Source organism: Ylistrum balloti, unplaced genomic scaffold (genome assembly GCF_031769215.1).
Source record: "Ylistrum balloti isolate Yb309-2 unplaced genomic scaffold, AGI_CSIRO_Ybal_v1 Utg370622, whole genome shotgun sequence".
NCBI lineage: Eukaryota > Metazoa > Mollusca > Bivalvia > Pectinida > Pectinidae > Ylistrum > Ylistrum balloti.
Window position 1 is genome coordinate 363,322 of NW_026782381.1, and position 26,269 is coordinate 389,590.

At 33.8% G+C, this 26,269-nt stretch overlaps 2 protein-coding genes across 2 annotated transcripts; one reads left to right on the forward strand and one right to left on the reverse strand.

Annotated features, from left to right (window-relative positions):
- Window positions 1-1,962: 1,962 nt before the first annotated feature.
- Window positions 1,963-14,013, forward strand: LOC132557089 (uncharacterized). The gene is made up of 5 exons (XM_060221576.1): window positions 1,963-3,338; window positions 6,861-7,182; window positions 8,897-9,087; window positions 9,550-9,642; window positions 10,131-14,013. The coding sequence occupies exons 1-5, from the start codon at window positions 2,153-2,155 to the stop codon at window positions 12,200-12,202; spliced, it is 3,864 nt and encodes a 1,287-aa protein (XP_060077559.1). The 5' UTR covers window positions 1,963-2,152; the 3' UTR covers window positions 12,203-14,013.
- Window positions 14,014-20,173: 6,160 nt separating this feature from the next.
- On the reverse strand, window positions 20,174-26,261 carry LOC132557076 (tubulin-specific chaperone cofactor E-like protein). The gene is made up of 7 exons (XM_060221562.1): window positions 26,182-26,261; window positions 24,093-24,256; window positions 23,784-23,929; window positions 23,137-23,324; window positions 22,257-22,602; window positions 21,577-21,728; window positions 20,174-20,909 (listed from the first exon to the last, which is right to left on the reverse strand). Exons 2-7 carry the CDS (start codon window positions 24,217-24,219, stop codon window positions 20,579-20,581), a joined length of 1,290 nt encoding a protein of 429 aa, XP_060077545.1. The 5' UTR covers window positions 24,220-24,256; window positions 26,182-26,261; the 3' UTR covers window positions 20,174-20,578.
- Between the last annotated feature and the right edge of the window lie 8 nt (window positions 26,262-26,269).

Consider the following 26,269-nt stretch of genomic DNA (forward strand, 5'->3'; position numbering starts at 1 on the left):
ATAGTATACAAGCGGTCAATTGAGCATGATTGTGAAGTTTCCGTAAGTTATAAATAGCATCAAGTACAGTAACCGGATGGGAAAAAGAAAACTCGGTAAAGCCGAATTGTTATTGAAGTGGTTTTCTCAAAAGTGTGAAAGGTAAGTACTTTATTTATAATTAAATACTGATGGTTTTAATTGATAGAATAAGGAAGTTAGCTGACAATCGAATGGTTATCAGCACGTCTTTTAATTTAGTATTGAGGAAGTTGCATTAATTACAAAACGAAAGTAGGGTTGGTTTCAAATAATGATTCATCATTGTTTCAACCTAAACACACATTCTTTGAAAATTATGTATTTAAATTGATATATATGTGAGATGGATAATAGCATAAGCTCCAAGCCAGACTTATCGCATATATTTTATCATTTGAAACGAACTCTTGTGTCCACTTTCAATTAATGTATAGGGATCAATCTAGGATAGGTGGGAAAGTATCCTGATGTGACCAGGAGAAAATAAGGACCATAGGAGCACGTTTCTTGGGCTGAAAACGATTGATAGTTTTCCAGCATTTTGTGATTGACTGTTCAAACAACTTTGGAATAATGTAAGATTCTTTTTAAAACAGAAAATATACAATGTGCCTAATCCATCAAATTCTACTCAAAAACTCTAAAACTGAATTGATCGAAATGTAATATGTGCTGAAATAGGGGATATTCAAGAGTAAATCAATATTTGATGTAAAATAAGGGAATATAATGTAACATTCAAGGGAAAATTTCCATAAGAGTGGAATTTCAGCTGCAAGTTGAAACAACCAAATTCCAGTAGTAAGATAATCCTAGATTGATCCCTGAGATTCTATAAATTGTGTATGATCCCCATGTGACATATGTTGAAATAGATGTCCAAACCAGTGACCTCACTAAAGTCTTACAAAAGGTGCAGCAGTCTAGAACCCCTGGTTTCCCTGCATTGATCTGTTTAACACGCTGGTACAATGTAGTTGGAGTTTGCTGCTGTTATTGATGACCAAGACCTGTCAAAAACGATTTTGTATAAGTGAACAAGCCTGATGTGATGCCACCTCTCAATAGGTCAAAGGTTAAGATCTGTATCACAAGTCCTGTGTCCCTTGCAGTATAGTCACCTGACGTAAATCTGGGTGCTTTGTGTTTGAAGGATTTGTTGATATCCCTCTTCAGGTATGATAAGCCGGGCCATCGGGATTTAGGTAGTACCAATTGGTGGACAACTTGGAATGTTCCGTTTGAGAAAGCCATGTGTTGAATTGGCATTCTTTGCTATGTGGCTAATGTGTGTACTCCATATAAGGTCTTTGGATATTGTTACACTTAGGAATGGGTTCTGAGGTGCCTGTCTGAAGGATGGTGTTGTGTAGAAGTAGATGCTTAGGATGTTACACTTCTACTTGTTGAATTTCATTTCATATGTTTCAGCCTGGTGTGCTAAGTCTTTTGCTATAGGGAAAGTGGATATTGTTGTATAATCTCCAGTATTGGATTTTACAGTCTCCAGTATTTCAGAAACAAATCAGTCCATGGGGAAACCTAGACTCAACTCATATCCATTCCATTTAAAACAATCTTCATGTATCTTGTTGTGAGGAAGTGTTTTCAACACAGATGGATAGGAACTTTAATGCCAGATAACTCCAATTTATAGAACAGTTTGCTATACTTAGGCACAGTGTCAAAAGCAGGATGAAAGTCTCTCTATTTATTATTTGTCGTAGGATTGTAATATGGTCATGGATGGTTGTGATAAGTTGTATTTACACAGGGAGCCCTTTCTAAATCTTGAATTCACATGAATAACCATTTCTATTTATCTTTTTATCATATATAATCATATATCATATGCACTTATTTTGTTATTGACTTTTATGATACACATAATCATCAGCTAAAATTAAATTCTATTGTTTTCTTTTCCTTTTCAGGTTGTATCATTAGGGAAAATATCTTCCTTTCCAGGTGAGATCTTGCAGTATCTCTGACCTCTTTCATTTTGAGGAAGGGAGATAATCAGCAGTGTAACCACAAAACAACAGAATTGTTGTGTATTACATAACAACAGATTCTACAAATGAATAAATGAAAATTTCCAGAAATGAGATGACAATGTATCACAAGAAATATGGCAACAGGTGATGTTCAGATTACCTTGAGAGACCTTGAGGCAGACACTTTGCCTGTCTATGGTTCAGATATGGATATGGGTAGCGAACATAGAGAGTCTTGTATACTTTCTCAAGAAAATGCCATTTTGCCTGAGGCTAATGCTTCAAAAGTGTCAAATTTACGATTCTGGCGAAAAAAGCCAGGTGACATTGGTCTTGACTTTCTGAAATCGTTGTGGGACTGTTCATCAGTTTCCACACCAAAACGTCTTGAATCGCGAGTTTCAGTGGATGGAGAGAAAACCTGTATTACAGAAACTCGGAGTGATGAAGAGGATGAAACTGAAAGCTTTCGGAATGATTTGACATGGAAGGGACCAAATAGGGGACATTTTTCCTCTACAAGTATGAAGGGCAATAACTCTGAATTGCTAAGTAGGAAAATGACAAATGTAAGTAATTTAGAGCAGCTTCCTCAGCATGCTGCAGACAAATCAGGAAAAAATGGACCAATGAAACCTCCCAGAGCAGTGAAAGGAAATTTTGAAATACCAAGCCATCACAAAATTGACAGACAGGATATTTCAGCTAGTGAATTTGGAATTTCTGATGGAGAATTAGATTTTTTGTCAGAACAAAACTTTAGTGAGGAAGACGTTTGTCTGTTAGATAATTCTGGTAATTTGATGGAAACAAACCTTCTGATTTATAATGATGATGATGACGGACATGAATCTTTTCTACATTACAATGAAACACACTTTGAGGTGAAGGATAGAGCTGGGCAGGACACTTTTGAAGGTCATGATCTTGAAAATCACACTTTTGAAAGTCATATCTATAGCAGACCTATGTCAAGTGGACAATATACAGATGGTCAGAGACAAGACTCTAGGAATTACTTAAGTTTTGAAACAGATGCAAACATGCCGAGAGAAATGTTTCCCCCACAATCAGAAAGTAGAATTGAAATTCCAGAAAGGGGAGGTAACCAAGAAGTAGATCCTTTTCAGAACACTTTCTCTAGAGAAATATCATATGGAGATTCTAATGGAATAGAGAGTTACTCAGCAGAGTTACCTAATAGAAGACCTAACAGCTCACATGAGTATTCAGAGACTTGTCACCATGGAAACCCTTTACCTTCAAAGGATACAGCAAGAAATTTACAGACCACTCGTAAAACAGTCCTAATAAACAAAGGTAATTCTTATTTCAAAATGAAAATAACATAAAACTTAACACTGTAATCGATTTGCACTGATGTTTTACATTTTGAAATAGCAATTTATATTTTTTTTCAATCAAAAAAGCATTATTTGATGTAAAATTTTCCTTTGCCTTTAAGAGCTATGTATTCATAGGTTGATTTTTTTGTATCAAAATAGTGGCCATGACAGTTCAGTTGGTTAGAATCTGTGTGAGGTGTGTGGTTCAATGCTTCCAACCTGTCACAGTTTGTGTTTCTCTAAAAGTTGAAAAACAGACCAATCTCAGTGCTTACATGGTTGTATCCTTGGGCAAGACAGTTTACAGAAATTGCTTTGGATGTGATATGAAGGGCCTCTCTTATGTTGTTCAGTAAGGTATCCACAAGCTACGTTAAGGAGGCCTTGCCTCAAAATTACTCTGATTGTTCTAAGGACAATCGACCAGCAAACATGTATAAAAGTGTTGAACACATATAAATTTGGAAAGACAGAGGGTGGAACATTTACATTTTATCTTAAAAATGTATATAAATCTAATGTATTGGATAATATTGCATTTTCCATTTTAAACTAGATCTTAGAGAGTCAACGGGTGTGTGTGTGTAGAATTTCTATGATCTAGTATTGTTCCCAATACTTGGTATGATTAGAGGTTGAAATGGAGTTCAGTGGTGCTTCCGTAATATATCTTGTTTCTTAATAAAATTCATTGCCTTACTTCCTTGATACATGTGTGATATGATTGATCTGTCACATTGACTAAAGTTTCTTAATGTACATATGGTGTTGTCATAATATCTTAGTATTTTACATCCTTGTTATGTCAGTAAAGAAATAGATAAATACAGAGAATATTTTAAAGTTAGGTATAGTACCAGATGAATGAAATGCTGTTCTCAAATTTTGCTAAATTATCTTAGTTATGGGATAAACAGAATCTTACATTTGTTTCTCCTTCATGAATGAGATTTATGAAATTTGGCCTGAATTTTTCATTTTACCTGGTATCACCACAGGCTGTGTAAAATGTAAAGTTCTAAGACTTGTTTTGGTAAATCTGAATGTAGACGCAGGTAAACACATATTTCATAATTGATTTTGAGAGATCCTATTTAGTTATTCAAAATTGTTGTTGATACACAAGGAGTTCAGTATTCTGTGCGAACAGTTCGCTAACTTCGCCCTCACCAAAACACAAAAGAGTTATACAGCATGAAATTTTTTGTAGTGAAATGTTTCCTTGTAATATATACAAAGACTTATACATTTAAACAATATTCCATCTGTAAACTAAGTGATGGTAATAACAAAAAATAGACATCACAAATAGATGAAACAACTTTGAACTTTTCTGAAAAAGTTTAATCAGAAAGAGTTTATTTGCATTCATTTTTGAAAAAATAAATTAGGAAAAAAAAGGAAAATTGAAAAGAAATTATCAGGATTGGTTTTTTAATAGTTGCACATGTCGGTGTTTAATCCACAGGAAGATTATATCTTATTATTATCATGCTACTTGTAATCAAAGCCAATCAGCTGTTTTTAAGTAGCTCTAGTTATTGCAAAATTTGAAAAAATATTTGCTGTATATGTAAACAAGCACATCCCCATGCAGCTTGATAAATTAATCTGCATTATGAGATTAAAGATTCGTTTTTGATAAATTAATCTGCATTATGAGATTGTGGATTCGTTTTTGATAAATTAATCTGCATTATGAGATTAAAGATTCGTTTTTGATAAATTAATCTGCATTATGAGATTAAAGATTTGTTTTTGATAAATTAATCTGCATTATGAGATTAAAGATTCGTTTTTGATAAATTAATCTGCATTATGAGATTGCGGATTTGTTTTTGATAAATTTTACGTAATTTTAGAATTAATTGCTTTTTCTTTTTAACCCTGCATGATTCTCAATTTTAAATTGCCAAAGAATATATTTTGGAAATAATAAAGACAAAAATAAGAAGAAACCATACCTGTTGATTACTGCATGATTCTCAATTCTAAATTTTCAAGAAAAATGTTTGAAAATAAAAAAACAAGAAAAAGAGAAAACAATGTTAATGAGGGATTGAATTACTTTAAACAGGGGAGTATAGTAGGAGTTATTCTTCCACTTCTACTATTTATTCACAATGTAATGGTAAGTATTTGTTTGGTTTGAAATTTTAATTTCATTTGACTTAAAAAATAAAGTTTTAAATCATTTTTCTTTGCTTTCACTATTTCATTTTACCTTTAAAAGAAATTTCTAATCAAGTAACTAGGTTACCGGTAAATTAAAAATAATATTTGCAGGGAAAAATCTGTCTGAAAAAGAGAATTGACTTTTGATTTATTTTAGTATAAATATAGAGCATGACTGAAATGTCATTTTATGCCTGATCATTGCTGGGATTGACTCACAAACAAACCTCACCTTTGAAGTCTTCTTGCATTACCTTTGTTGGCAATTATGACCTAGACTTATTAATTGTGCCTTCACTCTCTCTTTGATAACCCTGATTCTGGAAATTTCTGGGAAAATCTGGGAAAAAGAATTAATTATTTGCATTGTGGAATGCAGTTTCTTGCCATGCCTGTTCATACGCTGTCTTGTTTGATTAAAATTGTTTATCAATTTGGACTAGGTTGAATTCTTCTCATGAAATAAACAACAGGAAAGGGACGTACATGTTTATTTATGTTCGGTCATGATTAGAAGGATGAAACTTTGGCTCATATCTGTTTACATGCATGTGCATATGTACTCATGATTATACACTCTTGTGACAAAAACTTCTGGGAATTACCATGAAAACTCAAACACTATCACTTAACAATTTTTTTATGTCATATATCATTTTAATAATTTCATATATTATCTTTGTTAGTGTGTTAATAGAGATATGTTTTATATTTAGCATTGTTATTGAAGTGTTTGACTATATATTTATGATATTTGAAAAAGAGCAAAAATAATTACTGTAAAAATAAGTTTATATGACATCCAGCTCTTTTATAATTTCAATATTGATGTGCTGTTTAATAGCTTTCTGTAAATGCCATGTATTTGTCATATAGAAGCAAGCTTCAGTATATTGTTTAGATAAATCACAAATCTGTTATTACAGACTCTGATAGTTTTAGGACATAAAACAATCCATCACCTTTGCTTTTTCAACACTGTGCAAGCACCACTGTATCTGTGAAAAATAAATGCTTGTAGTTTAAGCGGGGGAGTTTGAATTTGTTCAAACAAATTTAATTGTCGAAACACACAAGCATCATCTGTTGAAAAGCTGAAAGACTGTGATACCTGCCGTAGAACTTGTTGAATAATAAAATTTAAATATTTGAAATGAATTTAATCAAGGTATGCTGGGAACTTCAAGAAAAAATTGTGATGTAAAGATGTGAGTTGTGATATGTTCGCCACAGACACAACTGGTATTTTCACTCTTAATATGCAGTAGTTCGTGAAATATGATTACTGATATTACTGAAATTCTTCATATTTGTTTATTAGGGTGTGGAAACTGTCAAAACTGTCGTGCATCGAAGATGTTTGACAACATGGAAAAGCTAGCTGAGAGTGCTGGCTTTGACATACAAGATGTCCTCCCGGATGGAAACTGTATGTTCAGAGCAATTGTCGATCAGCTCCGTATGCGGGGGGATCTGACGATGACAGCTGGGAAACTTAGAGAAAATGTTATTCAGTACTTGAGGGATAATCCTTGCAGCGAGGATGGAACACATATGCAGATGTTCCTTCCTACTGAGAAATGGGAAGACTACCTATCTCGCATGGAAAAAGATGGAGAGTGGGGAGACGAAATGGCTCTGAGGTAAAAATTTACTGTGTAAAATTTCTGAAATTTTTGTTGATGGTGTGATTTTTTCCCTTTTTTTTAATCAGTTCTAAAAACACTTTGTCTGTAGTTCATCATCTGCTGTCCGTCCTTTAACAGATCCTTTTTTTTAATAAGTTCTTAAAAACACTTTGTCTGTAGTTCATCATCCGCTGTCCATTCTTAACCAGTTCCTTTTTTATCTGTCTATAAAATTACTGAATAAATTATTCCCAAATTTTATACACTGTGCATAGGTTCCACATTGTCATATAGTTGTGTGGTATAACTATTTTTTGGACTGATCATAGATTTTGAAAGTTATACATTGTTGTGGCTATTTCTGAAGATGTTCTTGATGGATCATTCTCAAATTTCATACCTGTATGTAATAGGTTCTCCATGGTGCCTTGTTGTGCTTTGTCCATTTTGGAAGTGAACAAAAAGCAAAATGTCTGAAATGAGGCCATCTTGGATTTTGATATTATTAGCTTGCTATTGTTATTTCTGTACAAGTAGAGCTGAATCATTGTCCCCAGTGGTGTATGATACATTTAGGAAAATCAAAATGGCTGTCCGGTGGCCATCTTGGATTTTGATATTATTAGCTTGCTATTGTTATTTCTGTACAAGTAGAGCTGAATCATTGTCCCCAGTGGTGTATGATACATTTAGGAAAATCAAAATGGCTGTCCGGTGGCCATCTTGGATTTTGATATTATTAGCTTGCTATTGTTATTTCTGTACAAGTAGAGCTGAATCATTGTCCCCAGTGGTGTATGATACATTTAGGAAAATTAAAATGGCTGTCCGGTGGCCATCTTGGATTTTGATACTATTAGCTTACTATTGTTATTTCTGTACAAGTAGAGCCGTATCATTGTCAGATTTCATATCTAAGTTCCGCTGAGTCCCCAGTGGTGTATGGTACATTTAGGAAAATCAAAATGGCTGTCTGGTGGCCATCTTGGATTATGACGATATTATATATCTTCATATATTTTTCTGAAATTTAGATGAATAACAATATCTGTGGACATTTGATTTTGATCTATTCACTGCATTTTGTATATATGAATTCATGAATAAGGAGAAGACAAGAAGATACAGTAAAGGGTGGTCGGGTGGCGCAGTGACAATGCACTTGCCTTTCACCAAGCCGTCTGGGGTTCATTTCCCAGAGCTTATGTGGAAAGGTATGTGGTGACCTGCCTGACCACATGGCTTTCCAGTTTCCTCCCACATAAGACCCCCGCACGCTTCCATCCTAGCCAACAAGAGCAACTAATATAAGCTTAAAGCTTGTTTTGCAGTTGTTGTAAAACAAATAAAATTTATAATGCATTTAAGAGGTTTTTAAATTTTTTTTTTACAAAATTTCATTTTGCAGAGTATTGTTCAAAATCTTGATATTGTTGTCTTTTGCTCAGAGCAAGAAGTGCATGGCTCTTTTTGTATGACAATGGATGTAGTGAATGAAATACTTGGATAGCTGAAGATGTGTTCTCTCTTTGAAACTGAGATAATTTTTGAAATATACTGGGTATTTCTCATTGATTATATTTCACACTCAAAGTTTATTTGTATATTCATTGTTAGAAGCATAATTATAAGAAATGATAATTTCGTATCTTTTGTTTTTATTTTTTTGTGAAAATCAATGTTCTTGGTTGAAATTTAATCCTGAATGTGTTGTGTTTCATTCCTTTAGAGGAATATCAGAGGTAATTAAGCGACAGATCAACATCATCAGTGCGATAGGGTCAGATCAGCACAACCAGATCACAATTCAACCAACTGGGGTGAAATCTGACCCAACACAGGACTTGTTCCTCGGGCACATGGATGACTACCACTATATAAGCCTGCGCCCCAAGAACTGGGAAGACACCTGGTTTGTCAGTGAGTATAATAGAATTTATAATATCTTATCAAAGCATTCTTAAATTTTTAAAGAGGGCAAAAATTGTCAAAAAGATGCATTAGGTGGTTGGATTGATTCACATACAAACCTCATCTTTAAAGTCTTCTTACATTTGGTTGAACTATAATGCTTCCATAATGTAGAATTATTGTAGTGACCTGTTGAGAGTGTTTTCACTGATAGTTAAAACCATGGCAGACACTAATTATGACTCAATTTAACATGTCTGGTGTCTGTATTCTACAATCTTTAAACGGAAAAGATTCAAATAACATTTACATTTTCAATATTTTATGTGGCTTTGATGTTCAAGACATTTTATATAAACTATGTAAGTTGTATACTTGAAAGATTCCATCTTAATATTTAATACAAAAAAAAAGAAAAAATTAAACTAATAGATTCTGAATCATGCACAAAATCAACCTTGGTATTAACAGGAGCCCGGCAAAGACTTCACCAGACCAAAGCTGATCAACATTCTGATGAATCAATTCGAGTGTCTGGAATGGATGCCCCTGTCATGAGACATGGTAAGTAAAATTTCAACTACCAGGTATTAATGTTAGTATTGGGAATCGTTACAGAAGTAATAAATAATTGGTTTTATTCAGTTAATGGAAACTGATAAATTTAATCCAATTTTTGTTTCTCAAGAATTAAGTGAGGCATTTGTTGCTAGTAAAGTCAGATATGTTTTAGTGGTATATTTCAATTAATGTTTTGATAAAATACAAAACAATTTGATATTTTTGTCTTTAAAGTCGTTGAAAGGTGGAAGATCATTACTTCCTTGCTGTCTTTTGAATGGATAACAACCATCAATTAGGATATTAAGTAATTGATTAATCAATATGGATTGTTTTTTTCTGTACAAATATTTAAAATTTAAATTACCTGCAAAACAGTACCCGCTTATCTTGATAGTCTTAATTTCATATGAAATCTAAAGGACTATCAATGATAGGAATATTAATGATGCCTGTTTTAGTAATATAAATTTTTGATGTTTATTCTGCAGGTAGCCCAAGTGACTATTTTGCTGATGATAAGGCGGTTGATGAGCTTAGTGGCACTCCTATTAGTCATTTGTCCTACGTCCTGAAGAGCGTCCTGAACAGCAAATACTTGGATGTTCAGGATGCCCAGATGTGGGATGATAAAATGGCATCTATTAATAGCCATCCTAGGTCAAGCACCATCGCCATTGCAGTGGGAAGCATTGTGGAGAAATTTGCAGTCTCGTTACAGGATAAATCGCCCCTTCAGATTGGATATTCCCTACGGAGCAATAAGATTGCTACTGCAAATTTACATGAAATCAGTCCGCATCTCTTAATTTTGAACCCATATTATCATGTTATGGAGCACCGTTCAGATGAAAAAAGTTCCTTAAAAAACTTTGTCATGGAAACTGTTGGATTGCATCCTGGGTATTTACGCCTCCATCAACCAATCAAAACCTCCGATGTTAACAGTAGAGGTCAAGTGATGATTACATACATGCCAAATGCTTTTCTGGACACATCAAATGTCAGAAAAGATATTGGCAGTTACCAGCTACCAGATTTTGTAGAAGAAAATGTTGCTGTAGAATATGCCTTAGAAGCCAAATTTTGGCCTGACTGTGCATTTGAGTGGAAAAAACGAGAGCGACCAAGTGGATGGCCGAAACCTGAATTTATCCAAAGCATTATTGATGCTGGATTCCTGGTAACAACAGGCTCTCATCCTCACAGTGACAGTCCGCAGTTGGAATTTCAAATCAGCTTTGCGAAGGCAGAGAAGTTGCTGGCCAGAAGAAACATGACAAAATGTCAGCGGTACTGCTTCCACATCTTCAAAGTCCTGGTAGATTTTCACACGAGACAAACGCCATTTCTGAGTACAAACTATCTGAAGATGATCTTTTTCTATGCAAGCGAGGTCGTCCCACGAAGCCAGTGGCGACTGAATCCAGGTGCTGCCATGTTTTATCTGATGGACCGTCTTTTGCACTGCTTACGAACAAAGAAACTGCCGCACTACTTCATCCCCAGCAATAACATGATAGATCATTTAAGTGATGATGTACTTCAGAGAATGGTCACTCACCTTGAAGCTGTTCGTCAGTTTCCAGTAACTTCTATCATCTTGCTAGCTGAGGCCCACGGATTGAGCAGTAGTTGGATGTCGGATCCAATCATCAATGACATCCCAGCTTTCACCAAGCACAGAGACCTACAAAAGTCCTTTGCCGAAGTGTTCATACCAACAACTCTGAAAAATGCGATCAATTATGTCAAGTACATGATGTTACAGCCCGCTGCAGACATAATAATGGAAGCATACCAGGACATGAAGAGTGCGGGCGAAGCTAAACCAGGGTCTGCTGATGAGTGGTGTGTGGGGAACATTTTTGAATTCATACACCAGATTTTGTCCGAACTACATTTCTTCCAACAGTTTTGGCTTTGTCTTGTTTTGGACATGACACATGGTACTTCTACAGTGACTGCGCTGACTGAAAGGTTGCCTGGAAAAACCATCAAAGAGATTCTTGGCAATGATGAAGAAGGTGAATTGGATAAGATTCAAGTCCCGTTTTCTTTAATGGAGAACAGTTGTGCTTCAAAAGCAGCAGCTGAAGATGAATCTGATCCAGAGCTGACTTTTTTACATTCCCTGGCAACTCATCTTGTCAACATGCAGTACTATGAGTTATCTTCTCATTACCTTCGTGCTTCTGTAAGTCTGACGAAACGCAAGATTGCTGAAATCACCAAACACAGTAATTCTTCATCAGAAGTTGGACAAATGGACGATAGTGATCAAAGGAGTCCACAACTTAACAGTTTGGACTTCACAAGACAACATCAGTTAAAGATGTATCTGAACAATTTTCTGGTGCAGTTATTCAATAGCTATCACTACAACGGACAGACAGAACTGTTTCAGGAGTATGTCAGTGATCTACAGGAAGTATGCGACTCAATTTCTGCACCGTATGCCTACAGGAATCTCTCAAGAATATGGGGCTATCTCGGTTGTGATGACCGGGCACAGAATGCCGCTGATAGAATGGAAGAACTGTTTCAGCTGTGTGGTGTTTGAAACAACAGATGAACTTAGAAAACTTTTATCAGATACAGAAATTTTCATCTGCAAGAAGCCTTAGAAGATTAATAATTTGAAGAATTTCAACATCTTGAACTTGTGTCATAAGAAGTCTTGACACTTGTTGTAAGTTATATAAGTGTACATAAGATTACCTGGTGTGCAGCTGTTACAGTTCATGGATGTTGTGTATTCTAGCTGTGATACAATACAAGATACGACCATCTGAATGAAAGATCTTTATCAACACTCTCACATCATACCTTTATTGCTATAGTTTAGAAACATCTTGGTACAAGAAGCTAAAATCTTCCTGGACTTTAAAAGTTCCTCAGAAATCACTGCATGGTGTTTTGAAAATGACAGTGATAAAAGTAATAATAATGACTTTGCCTGAGATTTTGCAGAGTTAAAGCCCTTTGTTGATTTTCAATAATAGAGTAGATATTGTACAGGTGTAGAGATATGGGACTATAGGATTGTTAATAATTTGCCCTGTGTCATACTGTGAAGGTTGTTGTCTTCAAGAGCGTCAAGTTTGCCCAATTTACAAAGATATCATTTACATATGGTAGCATATAATGTATACAGTATATTTTCATCCCAATTTATTTTCACCCTTGTATCATTATACACAAATTTGCCTCATGTTCATTTCATATAAAAGGTTTACCTTAAAAAAATCCATTCCCATCTTCAATTCACCATCCCTGTTCATGGACAAAAAGGGTAAGAATTTAATGAGGATGAAAACTCCTCAGTATCCAGTTTAAATTGCACCTGGTTTATATTAGTGTACAGGTAAGTCAATCATTTTAGAGAAATAATTTTCATTCAATAAAATTTTATTCATTGTATTAATAAATTTCAGAGAATGAACAATTTTTAAAATCAAATATGATAGAAAAAAATTTTTGTTTTTTTTTTATCAACTAAACTAAGTAAAGAAATATTTTAATATACAACAGTAAAAAATTGTCCAAAATAAGGGGAGGTAATCAAGTTTTAAAGCGATCTAAATGAAGTACATTAATACTGTTTGACTGTCAGAGATGAATTCTACTCATCTTAACATGCGTGTACAGCTTAGAAATCCTACATTGTCACTGTGTCATCAATTATTGGAATACTGTAAGATTGTTTTTTAGGGATTGTGTTCCTTACTATTTTTGAGGAGGGACAGGTCGAAAAACAAAATATACTCTGAAAAGAAAATTGATGAAACATGACCTCTGACCTCTGTTTCAAGATTTCAGAAAACTTCAACAATTTGGTAGAGGCATTGCTTCGGAAATATATTTGATTAAAATTGTTTTTAAGTTTTAAACATGAATGAAAGTTTTTTCACTTGAATGAATCACACCCTAATTTCTTCGTTATGATTTTCATCTGTAACACTAAAGAGACTAAAGAGAGAATTTGACATGTAGGGGTAAAATGTACTGTATATTTGTATATGTATGTTGTATGTTGTATGAATATGTTCATGTGATGGTTCTGTTAGCTTTGGAAATGATCTATAAAATGCTGTTACATGTACAGATGTATACTGATTTATATACAAGCATGAAATCAAGAATCAAATATAATTTTTTTTTCAAATAACAAATAAATGTCTTTAAGGTTGTTATTGTGTATCGGAAAAAGACTTGTTACAGTCATCAAAGTTTCAATACATCATACCATGCAGTACTGTTTCAAGCTTCAACATCTAGAACAAGAAAAAACAACTCAGATTGAATTGCTTCAGTAAAGATATCTTTGATTAAATCATCATGGATTAAAGATATAAAGTTTTAAGTAAAGAATCTCGAGTGTCGAGACTTTTTTCTCTATCTACCCTGTTACTATTGATTCGGAAAAGAAAAATGAAACACGTCATTCGAACAAAGGTGAAAAGTAGATTTGGATTGTCACAAGTTCTGAATTTTAACTCTCTGTGAATAACATGTGTGACAGCATGATGCTAATTGATCCCAATTAAGCAATATGTGTATTACATTGTTTGGCTATGTACAATTTGTTGTACTTGCCAATCATTTAACATTAAGTTAACAAGAGGCCCAGAGGGCTTGTATCGCTCACCTGGATCTTTATGACCAACATTACTATATCTGGGCATATGTTCCACGTTTAACACATTTGACCCCTGTGACCTTGACAATGGGTCAAGGTCATTTCTTTTACTTTCTTGGACTTCATAAAAGGAACATACTGGCCAAATATAATGGTTCTAGGCTTTTCGATATTTCAGAAGAAATTGTTTAAAACTTTTTAACACATTTGACCTCAGTGACCTTGAATATGGGTCAAGGTAATTTCTTTTAGCAAACTTTGTAGGACACCATAAGAGGAACATATTAGCCTAATATAATGATTCTAGGCCTTCCTGTATTTTGAAAGAAGTCGCTTAAAGTTTTTAACACATTTGACCTCTGTGACCATGAATATGGGTGAAGGTTTTTTTTTTTTTCGCAAACTTTGTTGGGCTTCATCAAAGGAACTATCCAGCCAAATATAATAATTCCAGGCCTTCTGGTATTTTGGAAAGTTGTTTAAATGTTTTAACACATTTGACCTCTGTGACCTCGGATATGGGTCAAGGTAATTTATTTTTGCAACCTTTGTTTGGCTTCATCAAAGGAACCTTCCAGCCAAATATAATGATTCTAGGCCTTCTGGTATTTTGGAAGAAGTCGTTTAAAGGTTATAACACATTTGACCTCTGTGACCTTGAATATGGGTCAAGGTCATTTCTTGCAAACTTTGTTTGGCTTCATCAAAGGAACCTTCCAGCCAAATATGATAACTCTACGCCTTTCGGTATTTCAGAAGAAATTGTTCAAATGTAAAGTTGAGGGACGTCAGACAGACGGACGACGGACGCAGCGCTATGGCATTATCTCACTTGGCCCTTTGGGCCAGGTGAGCTAAAAATCAAACAACCTTGACCAAATTATTGAAATGTTCTACATGTAGATTTCTCATTACAAACCACATCAGTATTTGGAAGTAACTTTTTGTAAAACATTTTGAAATCAATCTATTTTTAGGAAACATGGAGAGACATACATGACTAATGTATAGTTGCTATTTTCATTAACTTTTAATTAATTAACAAATTAGATGATGTACTGTCATTTGACATTGTCTGTGGACAGATACTTAAAAGATCTCCATAGGATTTATAACAAACTTGTCACTAATTAGGAAACGTGCATTATCAGTAATGTATGTAATTGGTGACCTCAACACCTGCCTGAATAAATATCAGTGATTTGTTTGTGGAATGACATTTCTAATTACAAACAAAACTTCTGTTTATTTAAGATGAATAAATATATTTCAAAATTTGTTTGAATATCTATGCATGTTTAGATATATATAGTTAAAAATATACAGAAAAATAAGTAAATCCTCCAAACTACAAACAGAATCAATGTTAATACATATGTGTAGCTTAGCAACCTAAAGACAAATGACTTTGTTGTTTTTATCCTATTGTAAGCCTAGGAGCTAAAACATAACAACAGATTGGCAATAATGTAGCATTTCAATTACATGAATGGGCTTTAATTATCATCAAGCATGGGCTTATCACTGGATAAACTAGAGTATATATACGGTGACACAACATCCTATCTGTCACTAACAAGAACCCAGGATTAAATCATGTAATTTTGCAATAAATACTTAGAGTTTGAGGGCAATAAAGCTTGTCTGAATTAACGCTTTATAAAACCACAGGTCTATATTCAATTAAAAGTTTTAAAAACAATATGAGGTACATTGTTCCAGGATAAATTACCAATTTTTTTCCAAATTAAGCATTTTCAAGAGGGCATCATATACAGGATTTTACATGCCCAGTAATCCTTTCTCAACCCTTTTCTGAAGAATAAGACAGCATTCATGTCCTTTGGCTACTTACATATTTGACTGAATGGATTTAAAATTGGTTTGACAGATCAACTTTTAAGAGTGTATTTCAAGTAGGCCTACTATTAAATGGGTCAATGTATCTTGTAAATTCATGTTAAGTTTTCTATACTGTCTCTATAAATTGGCTGATGAAGCCTGCATTTGGAGAATGGTGGACTATCATTCCAGATAATGAGGATTGACACATATTGGGGCACTACAGGACTATGATTTTGCACCTGTGTAACAATTAAATAATCTTCCTTTTATTGACAATGTAAAAGTAATATATTTACCAGGCAAAAGCTTGTTTGACATTAAATAACTTTTACATGGAACACATTACCCAGAAGGTCTCTCATATGAAATATAACAGACATTGAATAAACGACTGATAAATTAAAATCTTTTCACATATTTTAATATTCATTTTAAAAATTAACATATCACACTAGAATCATCACAACCATGCTAAAAATAACCAGATCAGTCTATCAGGGACATCTTTCCTGTTCATCTTTCCAACAGCATTCAAAAAGAAATTATAATGTAATTTTAATAATCAAATAATAAAAAATTAGAATTCTATCACATTTTTTTTGTGTGGAGTGAGCAGCACAAACAACTCAAGGTTTATGAGGTTGATTTATCTGATTGATGAAGTTGCATTTACAGTGTTATGATACACATACATTTTAATTAAGAACAAAGCAAAATTATTTTTACATATACACAGTCAATTTTCTGACGTTATTTCAGTGTTTAAAAAAACCCATCATTATAAAGTCATTTTAATGTTAACTTTTTTCACTGTTAACCCTTTCAGCGCCAAATATCTCTCACAATGTACAGCTCAGCTCAGAAAAATATCCGAAAACAATGGCAAAAGTTGTCGATTTCAGTCGCCTATGGCGGCCTGTCTGCTTATCGACTTTATTCGCCTACGGCGCTGAAAGGGTTAATTAACATTAAATTCTGATTTCAGAATAATGATTTTGAAAAATGAAAAATTAACTTCAGAATAACGTTATGAAAAAATTTGTTATTGTAGCGCTATTTTAACATTAAGGTTCTCTTGCATTGAAATTTTTGCATTATATTGATATTTGTATTAAAGTAATATTAGAAGCAATAGCTAGTGTAATACAAGTATTGAAACTGAAGCATACATATATACCTGTTTCCTTTGACTGTCAGAAAACATCATAAACCAATGTAACTACTCTATATGGTGGAATGAACAATGAATGTTAAATATCATGCAAAGACAATGTATAGTCCATATCAGTCCTGGAAAAAAAAATTTACTCATCACATTTCATTTTCTTTGATCTGGAATTTTTGTAGGCTCATTTTTGCTTCCAGTAAATCCAGAGTGCCATTTTCAAAATTTTGATAATTTTTTTTTAATTTATAGTAGGTTCTCAAAATTTGTGTGGGTCCCACAGGAAAAGCGTGTGTCTAGGATTCAAACATTTGAGTCCCAAAAATAAATAGGAGATCAACAACAGTTGTATATCAGACAATTACTATGTATCGCCCATCAGTCCTGAGAAAGGATTTATTTTACTTAGCATATTTTTTATTCTTTCATACAGACTGTTAAATATGGGCGGGCTTATCAGCGGATAGAAAAGATAACTATATAATCAGTATGTCTATTATATGTCATTTCACAATATCATACCGCAACGTCATTTCATGAGTTCATATAAAAAATATGAAAGGTATATTCTGAATCACAGTGACCTGAAACTTTGTTAGTCTATAGCGATATGAACCATTTCTGATCAATATGGAATGTTTCTGGATGTCCTGTATAACCCGTTATTACACCTAAACCACATGACTCTGTATTTAAAGTCTAATGATATAATTTTAGTGATGCCAATTATTGTACCTGTAACAACTAAACAATGGGGAGGTGGTTATATCAATTGTGATATAAAACACAGGAAGATAAAAGTGTATGGACATGTATACTGTAACCCTATGACGCCGAAAGTCAGTTTGTCTGATGTCACAATTAATTGGCCGTTATTTCATTCCATTGTTACTGATGATACCTGCAAATCAACATAAATATCTGTCAATTGTAAAGTTTGTGTTTTAAATTTGTCCTTGACAAAGCAAGACATTTGTGTATGTGTTAATGAATGGTTACTGTATACAGTTGTTTATAGTTAAAACTTTTAACAAATGTTGATCTCTCCCTCTAAAGACACTCATAATATTTATATAGACCAGCACAGGTCCCTGTGTAGAACATAACAAATGCTGATCACTCCCTCTAAAGATTCTCATAATATTTATACAGACTAGGATATGTCCCTGTGTTGACTATAACAAATGTTGATCACTGCCTCTGAAGACACTCATAATATTTATATAGACCAGCACAGGTCCCTGTGTTGACTATAACAAATGTTGTTCACTCCCTCTAAAGACACTCATAATATTTATATAGACCAGCACAGGTCCCACTGTTGACTATAACAAATGTTGTTCACTCCCTCTAAAGACACTCATAATATTTATATAGACCAGCACAGGTCCCACTGTTGACTATAACAAATGTTGTTCACTCCCTCTAAAGACACTCATAATATTTATAAAGACCAGCACAGGTCCCACTGTTGACTATAACAAATGTTGTTTAAAGACACTCATAATATTTATATAGACCACAGGTCCCTGTGTTGACTATAACAAATGTTGTTCACTCCCTCTAAAGACACTCATAATATTTATACAGACCAGCACAGGTCCCACTGTTGACTATAACAAATGTTGTTCACTCCCTCTAAAGACACTCATAATATTTATAAAGACCAGCACAGGTCCCTGTGTTGACTATAACAAATGTTGATCACTGCCTCTAAAGACACTCATAATATATATACAGACCAGCACAGGTCCCTGTGTTGACTATAACAAATGTTGTTCACTCCCTCTAAAGACACTCATAATATTTATATAGACCAGCACAGGTCCCTGTGTTGACTATAACAAATGTTGATCACTGCCTCTAAAGACACTCATAATATTTATACAGACTAGGATATGTCCCTGTGTTGACTATAACAAATGTTGATCACTCCCTCTAAAGATTCTCATAACATTTATACAGACTAGGACAGGTCCCTGTGTAGACTATGTAGAGATATTTAAAGTTACAAAAACAAGGGCATAGTGAGTGTGTTTGTAGCTTTTTAAAGATAACTAACAAGAAAGAGATACCACACACCAATTTATCAAGTTTTTGTGACCTGTTTCTACCACACAAAAAGAGATTCTGTATTGCGATGACCAGTTGAACACTTCCACATCCACATGTATTGTTCATCAAAACAGGGCTATTCCAGTAAAAACATCTACTATTGGACCCCCGGTCTTCAAAACCACATCATTTCTATCCATGGTTTTCCATTGATGGGTCAATTTCCTGTCTGTTACTTTTAAGAAATTTATCAATTAAATTCAATAGATGGTACTCCTGAACAAAACTTTAGTCCTCAGGTGGGTGAGATGTGTTACTGATGTTATAGTATGATCTGTAGTAAAAAGCTGCTAATCCTTATCATCCTGCAAAACTGACAATTTCAGACATATGTAAAAATATAATGATTTACATTACTAAAAAGTATAACAGGTACTTAACAGGTTTTTTTTACTTCAAAACACTGAAATAATAGAAATCAATATGAAAGTCATTCATTAATACAAAAACAATCACAAACCTACCTTTTTCACATTCCGATTTCAAAACACACCTGACCAAATTCACTCTAAAATTGAACACATTCTTACCAACATATTATTTAAGTTGGTGTGATCTGTTTAGCACCTTCATGTGACATCAAACAAACAAATTTTACACAGCCATAAATTCATCCCTGCACATCGATAGCGTTAAAATCTGTATATTTATATAGTTTTGTTTTGTTTTAATTTCAAATTTGAATAAACTGGAAACAATACATGTATTTCAATTCCAGTTAATCAAAAACAGACAATATATTTCATTGAAAAGTTACATATATTAGCGGTCATGTAATTTTTGAATTTTTTACCTGAAAGTATCACAGTAATTGTCTCTTCTGTATAATGTTTATTCATGTATATAGCAATTGTAACTACTGATGCATAAATTAAATCATTGCATGAATTTGGCAAAAAGTGATAATGCACTAAACGTTGATTGCATGAAATTAAAAATTCACATTTATAGCATGTAATCAGAGGTGGGTGCTGTATTGAGGTTTATCTCTATAGTATTTCTTGAAATTCAATGAATTATTCTCCAGAATATCACTTCTTCATGTGTTCAAGGATATCATTTCTCTCAGTGAAATATATCAGACACAGATTTCATCAACTTCACCATTTCGTATCATTATTTGCCCCAAGTGAAAAATGGAAAATTGCATTATTTGATAAAATCATCAACATTCAAAAACATTTTGGAATTATGATAAAGCAATCGCCATCATTTATGTTCAGAGAATGTAAAACTTTGTCTGGGAATATCAGCTCAGAGGAATTTAGTGGTACCCCATCAACTATTGCATGGAAAAACAGACGGAATTTGTGGGACGGAAGGCCAGCAAAATTTTGAAGGAACTTTTTTAATTCTCGCACTGTTTGTGTAATGTTTATCTCCATTTCTTGTGACTTTTCGTCTTCGTCACTTTTGATGGTGACCCTGCGGGTTTTCTTTACAGAGAAATCAACATCAGCAAGTGGATCCAGCGTACCATAGGTTTCTCCAAGTTCATGATATCTGTAATGAGAAATAAGTAAAATTTGTCCATGTTATTTTTTTGCATTGGTATAATGTCATTTTACATCAAAACGTTATACTGCTAATATTTCTGGAGTATACGGTGATATCATATACTTATCACTCATCAAACATGAAGTGATCATATCAAACCTCATTACACTATCACCATATAACTACAGATTGATGAAAATCACCCTGCAACGATAGGGAATCGAACTAACAACCCCTAAGTCTCTAGCTGGACACTCTACCAATTGACTTAAGGGAAATTCTCCCTAGTCAAAGATAGTAAGGTGACCTGTACTCTCAACTTCTACACTACTCCCTCCAAGACAAAGTCTTTGACCCAGAAGACATCAACAACACAGGTTCAACATCTCCAAGGAAGCATCTCAGCCTGATATATCTCATACCTTTAGAGTACCAAATAACACCCTCCTACTGATGGGATTCAAACTAGCAAGCTTCAGTCTCCAGCTGGCCACTCTACCACTTGACTAAAGGAAAATTCCCACGTGGCTAGTAAGACGACCTGTACCCTCACCCTCTTTGTAATAAGGAATGGCCATGACCATGATGATAAATAATTTCCTAGTATAAATATAAAGGATTCATTAGGAAAGAAATGATATGGGACCTAGTATATAGAGATCTAGACTTGTACCTCCTGGGTTGGTTCTCTTTGTCCATGAAGAACCTTATAAAGGCCCTTTCAGCATCTTCACGTTCCACTTCGTTTATTGGACTGCCGTTAAGGTGAGTGATATTTGGCAAGCGAGCAATGATCATCTGGCGCCTTACTTTTTCGTTATATTCCTGGAAATAGTTTCACATACACTACACAAAGAATCCATAGGTGATGATAATGAAGAGTTATCTCCCTTCGTGCAGGGAATGTTTAAGTACATGTAATACCACAGGGACTTGGCACAAAGTTCCGACCCACAGTCCATATATATGTATCATATAGTAACATAATAAATATATATGGACTCTAGGTTAGGAATTTGTGCCAAGTGCCTGTGTGAAATACTGATCTAAGTGGTTAACTTGTTTAAAAAAAATTCTGATTATTAAACACTGCAATTAGATCATCTCCTGTGTAATATTTATATGAAATATGACAAACTGTGCTGTGCAACTTACTTGTAAGTAGTCCCATACTGTTGTCAGGTAAAATTTTAAAAGTATTTTGAATAATCAGTATTACAGTCTCCATGTCCTGAGAATTTAATAAACAATACCAGTTGAACTACTTGTGCTGTATTCATACTTACAGCATTTATGTATCTTATCATCTACTGACATATATAACAGCCCCCGAATCACCCTATTGTAACTTACCTCCAAAAAGGGAATATTTTTCATTCGTATTTCACACAATTTTGGAATTTTTCGGAGTTCTTCTATATGTTCCCAGTTCTGTAATTTAGTGGAACTGATATGTAGACATTTAAGACATGGAAACACTATTGATGCCTCGGGACAATCCAAAATCATGTCCGCTAGGTCTGACTCAATTGTGATGAGAGCCTCCAGGTGAGGAAATAAATGGCCCAATTTGGAAATTTCTGACCATCGTGAAATGACATGTTTGTTGATAAATAGTTTTTGAAGACTTGGATAAGACTCAAGGTTGTCCACATCTATAGAGGTGTAGTTATTCAGGCTTAGATGGAGTTCAGTCAAACTGAAAAGGATTAACACAGGTTAACAAATCTCAAACAAGAATATTCGGCCCTAAGGGCTATCACACACCAGTGCCAGATTCGTAGTAGGGCAGTGAGCTTATTTCAGGATAACTTGCAATTTGTTGACATTTTCTCTCAAAATTTAAATCAATATTGGTGGGCTTATTACCAGGCATGGTAGATGACTGGATATATGGAACAAAATGTATCTCATTTTATAACAGATGGAAACAAAACAACACTGTATACCAATTGTAGTAGTCCTGAGTACAATATACTGTAAATACACATCTTTTAGTGGTGGTCTTATTTTAGCACTCTTTGTACTAAAGATTTTGTGCTAAAACATAACATTGCTTCTCGATGTTTCTGTATGTTGTTGATATAGATATTATTTCAAATGCACAAATCCATCAAACTACTAACTTTTTTCTAAATTGATATTGATTAAAATTTGATTGCATCAAATAAGTACACGTTCAAATCAAGTTAAAATTGTGGTTTTCTTTTGGGACTGTTGAGGTGAACATTACCTGGGAAATATCTTCAGTAATGTACTGAGAGATGACCATGTGGTCTGTGTGTTGTTCAAAATGAGAAGAGTAATGTTTTTGAATGTCTGTTCCGGTACATCCAGTCCTGCTAGAGAGCGCGTAGTCAGGGCATTGGAAGTTAGATTTACTGTGTGTAGTCGTGGCATATATGAAATCATAGACAAAATCTGTAAGAAATTAAAGCAAATCAACAATCATGCATATCTTCTTAGTCTTTGATGTCTTCTTCTTGAAAACCACACAATCTAGTGTTATCAATTCTTGTATGTGTTTGGTTGAAATGAAGGACAATTTACAATTTCATACAGCAAATATTTTTGGTAGTGACTTGAGAAGTTCATAACACATATAATTCCAGAATCAATAGTACCAAATACTTATCATGTCATACTTTACTAAGTACATGTACATCTGAAGTTAATAAAGAAATAATATCTGACAATTATTTGAGGGGAGAAGAAAAAATCAATACTAGTATCCAATACTGAATACATAATCAAAAGGATTTATCACCACCACCAAACAACTTTGAGCTTTGCTTCCTAAAGGTAAAACTTTCACTGCATTTTATTCCCTTTCCAGTTGAAAACTGCATTTCTTTTTCAGCTAATCACCGTGTACTGTACCTCTTTCCAGCAAGTGATTAAGTTGTTTGTCAGATCAAGTTCTGTAACATGGCCACACAGTGATGCGATTATGTCACTTGGTCCTGAACATGTCACTTTATTGTTGTCCAAAACAAGAATAGGTGGAACCACAAGACTTCCGCTATCTGTTTCAACATAATATCTATAGTATTAAACTGGCCAAAAACAAAAAGAAAGTAAATAACTGGAAGGAATATATTTTAAATCTGTTATTCAGGAGCCATTGAGCTCCAAACTGATTTACTGAAAGGCTTTTTTCATTCTAATCAGATATACTGAAACATGTACCTTTCTTGCCTGGGGCGTTGGAGGAAATGTAGACTTTGAAGTGATGGGCATTATCATCATCATTGTATTTAGAGTGGATAGCATCTATCAAAGAGAAGTCTTCAGCTTGTTCTTCTGCAGAAGCCATCCTTTGAATCAAACATGTGTATTGGTAGACTGGAACTCTACAAATCAATCTGAAAAAAATACACAAAATATCCAATATTTACTGAGCTACATTATTTAACAAATCAAATTATCTAGATTGTGAATATATGTTGGTCTGAAGGGTCTGATTATAGTTGCTTTCAAGTTGAATCAGTTAAGATGACATAATCTGAAATTACTGTATGGTACACAAACCCACGTGTACTGGATATTAGAACTGATATATGTATATAAAGCTCAAAATGCACAGTTTCTGAAATTCCTGTTAAGCATAAAACAATGAACTAAAAACCAAATACCATCCAAATATGTGCCTGTATTAAAGTTAGTTTTGGACAGGTATGGCTGGACCTCTCAATCTGCACATTCTAAATATTCTGCAGTCTAGCCTTGGTCCTGATCTGAACCTGGTGATTTTCTTGCAGGTTCAACTGGTCTAATATAATCATTTCAACTGCTTAAGTGAAAGTGACCTATTTATCAACAATTTTCAACTGACATATCCTTGCCCAATATTGATGTACAATAAACAAACCTTTTGCACAGTGGTATGGTTCACCATCTTTCTTTCATTTGTGCTTTTGCCTCATTTAGGCCTATTTCTTTCTTTTTTATTTTTTTTTCTCTTTTCTTTTGTGCTTATGTATTCCATTTTCATTATTATTCAGATTTCAAATTTTTATTTACGTTTTGATTACTTCGATATTATAGTACAAGTAATAATTCCAGCTAAAACGGAGCCATCGGTATAATACATTTGGACCATTATGTATTTCATAACAGCCATTTTATTGAGACGTATCGGATGCACTATTGACCTACGTGACCTCGCACCAGGATAATTTTGATTGTGTAACATGTCATGCTTCCAGAAAGAATAAGAAAATAGTGATTGAAACTATTCACCATAAAATATGCTGTGTTAATATTTCATTGGCAAATCTGTGTGTTTTTTCACATGTCAAACATACTCCCAGATATGATGAAATAACCAATCAATCCATCTTCCAATGCCAGTGTTTTGTTATCATTTGCCAAGTGAATAAAAATTGATTGTGAAAAATAGGTCACACTTTCTTGCATTTTTTTGGCTACGATAGTTCAAACATGCACATCTTATATTAAAAAAGAGGTGATTTTTAAATTATCACTTTTGATGACTTGTTTCTGATTTCAAGTAACTAACCAATTGTAGACCGACCAATGAAAAATTAAATCTATTTAAACAATTTCTGTTTTAAAAAAGAAGTTAACCAAGAAAATAGAAAGAAAACTTGAATCTCTAACCAGAAAAGGTGCACACATCAACACAGATATTCACCATTTTCGCACCATTATTTTATCTTTATTTTTTTCGGCATCAGAATGTCATTTCCGTTCACATAATGATTTTATGTAATACATGAGCACTTCTGAGTCATTGTAAGCTATCTTAAGCGTCTCTGAGATGTCAGAAATGGAAGTGCAGTCACATGTCCGATACACTTGTCGATCATTTCAGCTGAACGAACTAGAGGTCAGATTTGTGAATATATATATTTTTTAGTTTTTAAATAAATCTTATAATATGAACATATTTGAATAAATCGTTGACATAATGTAGCTAGCGTAAAATTGTTATTAAGGGGTCCGAAACTAACGCGCCAAGGATACATATCATACATATTATTACATATTATTCCGATTATTACTTTTGTATCTGTCTTCGATTTTATCTTTTGTCTTTGTCGCGGTTGCACTAGGATGCAAAACGCATGTTTGCATAGCACCTTTAGCATAATGATTTCCGTTATAATCATATAATGTTAACGTTGTATAGTAAAAGCTGTAATCAGCTGATATCTGTAAATCCGCACTCCATAATGAAACATGCAAAGTGATTTTTCCGTTAGTTCAATTAATTGTAATTTACGTTTTACAATAGATTTGATGATACACTCACCTCAGTACAACTTCTGTTGCAGAAAATATTCTAATCTGGCACTGATCAGTTGAAAAAGCAGAAGTGTAACATGAGTCAGAAAATAAAT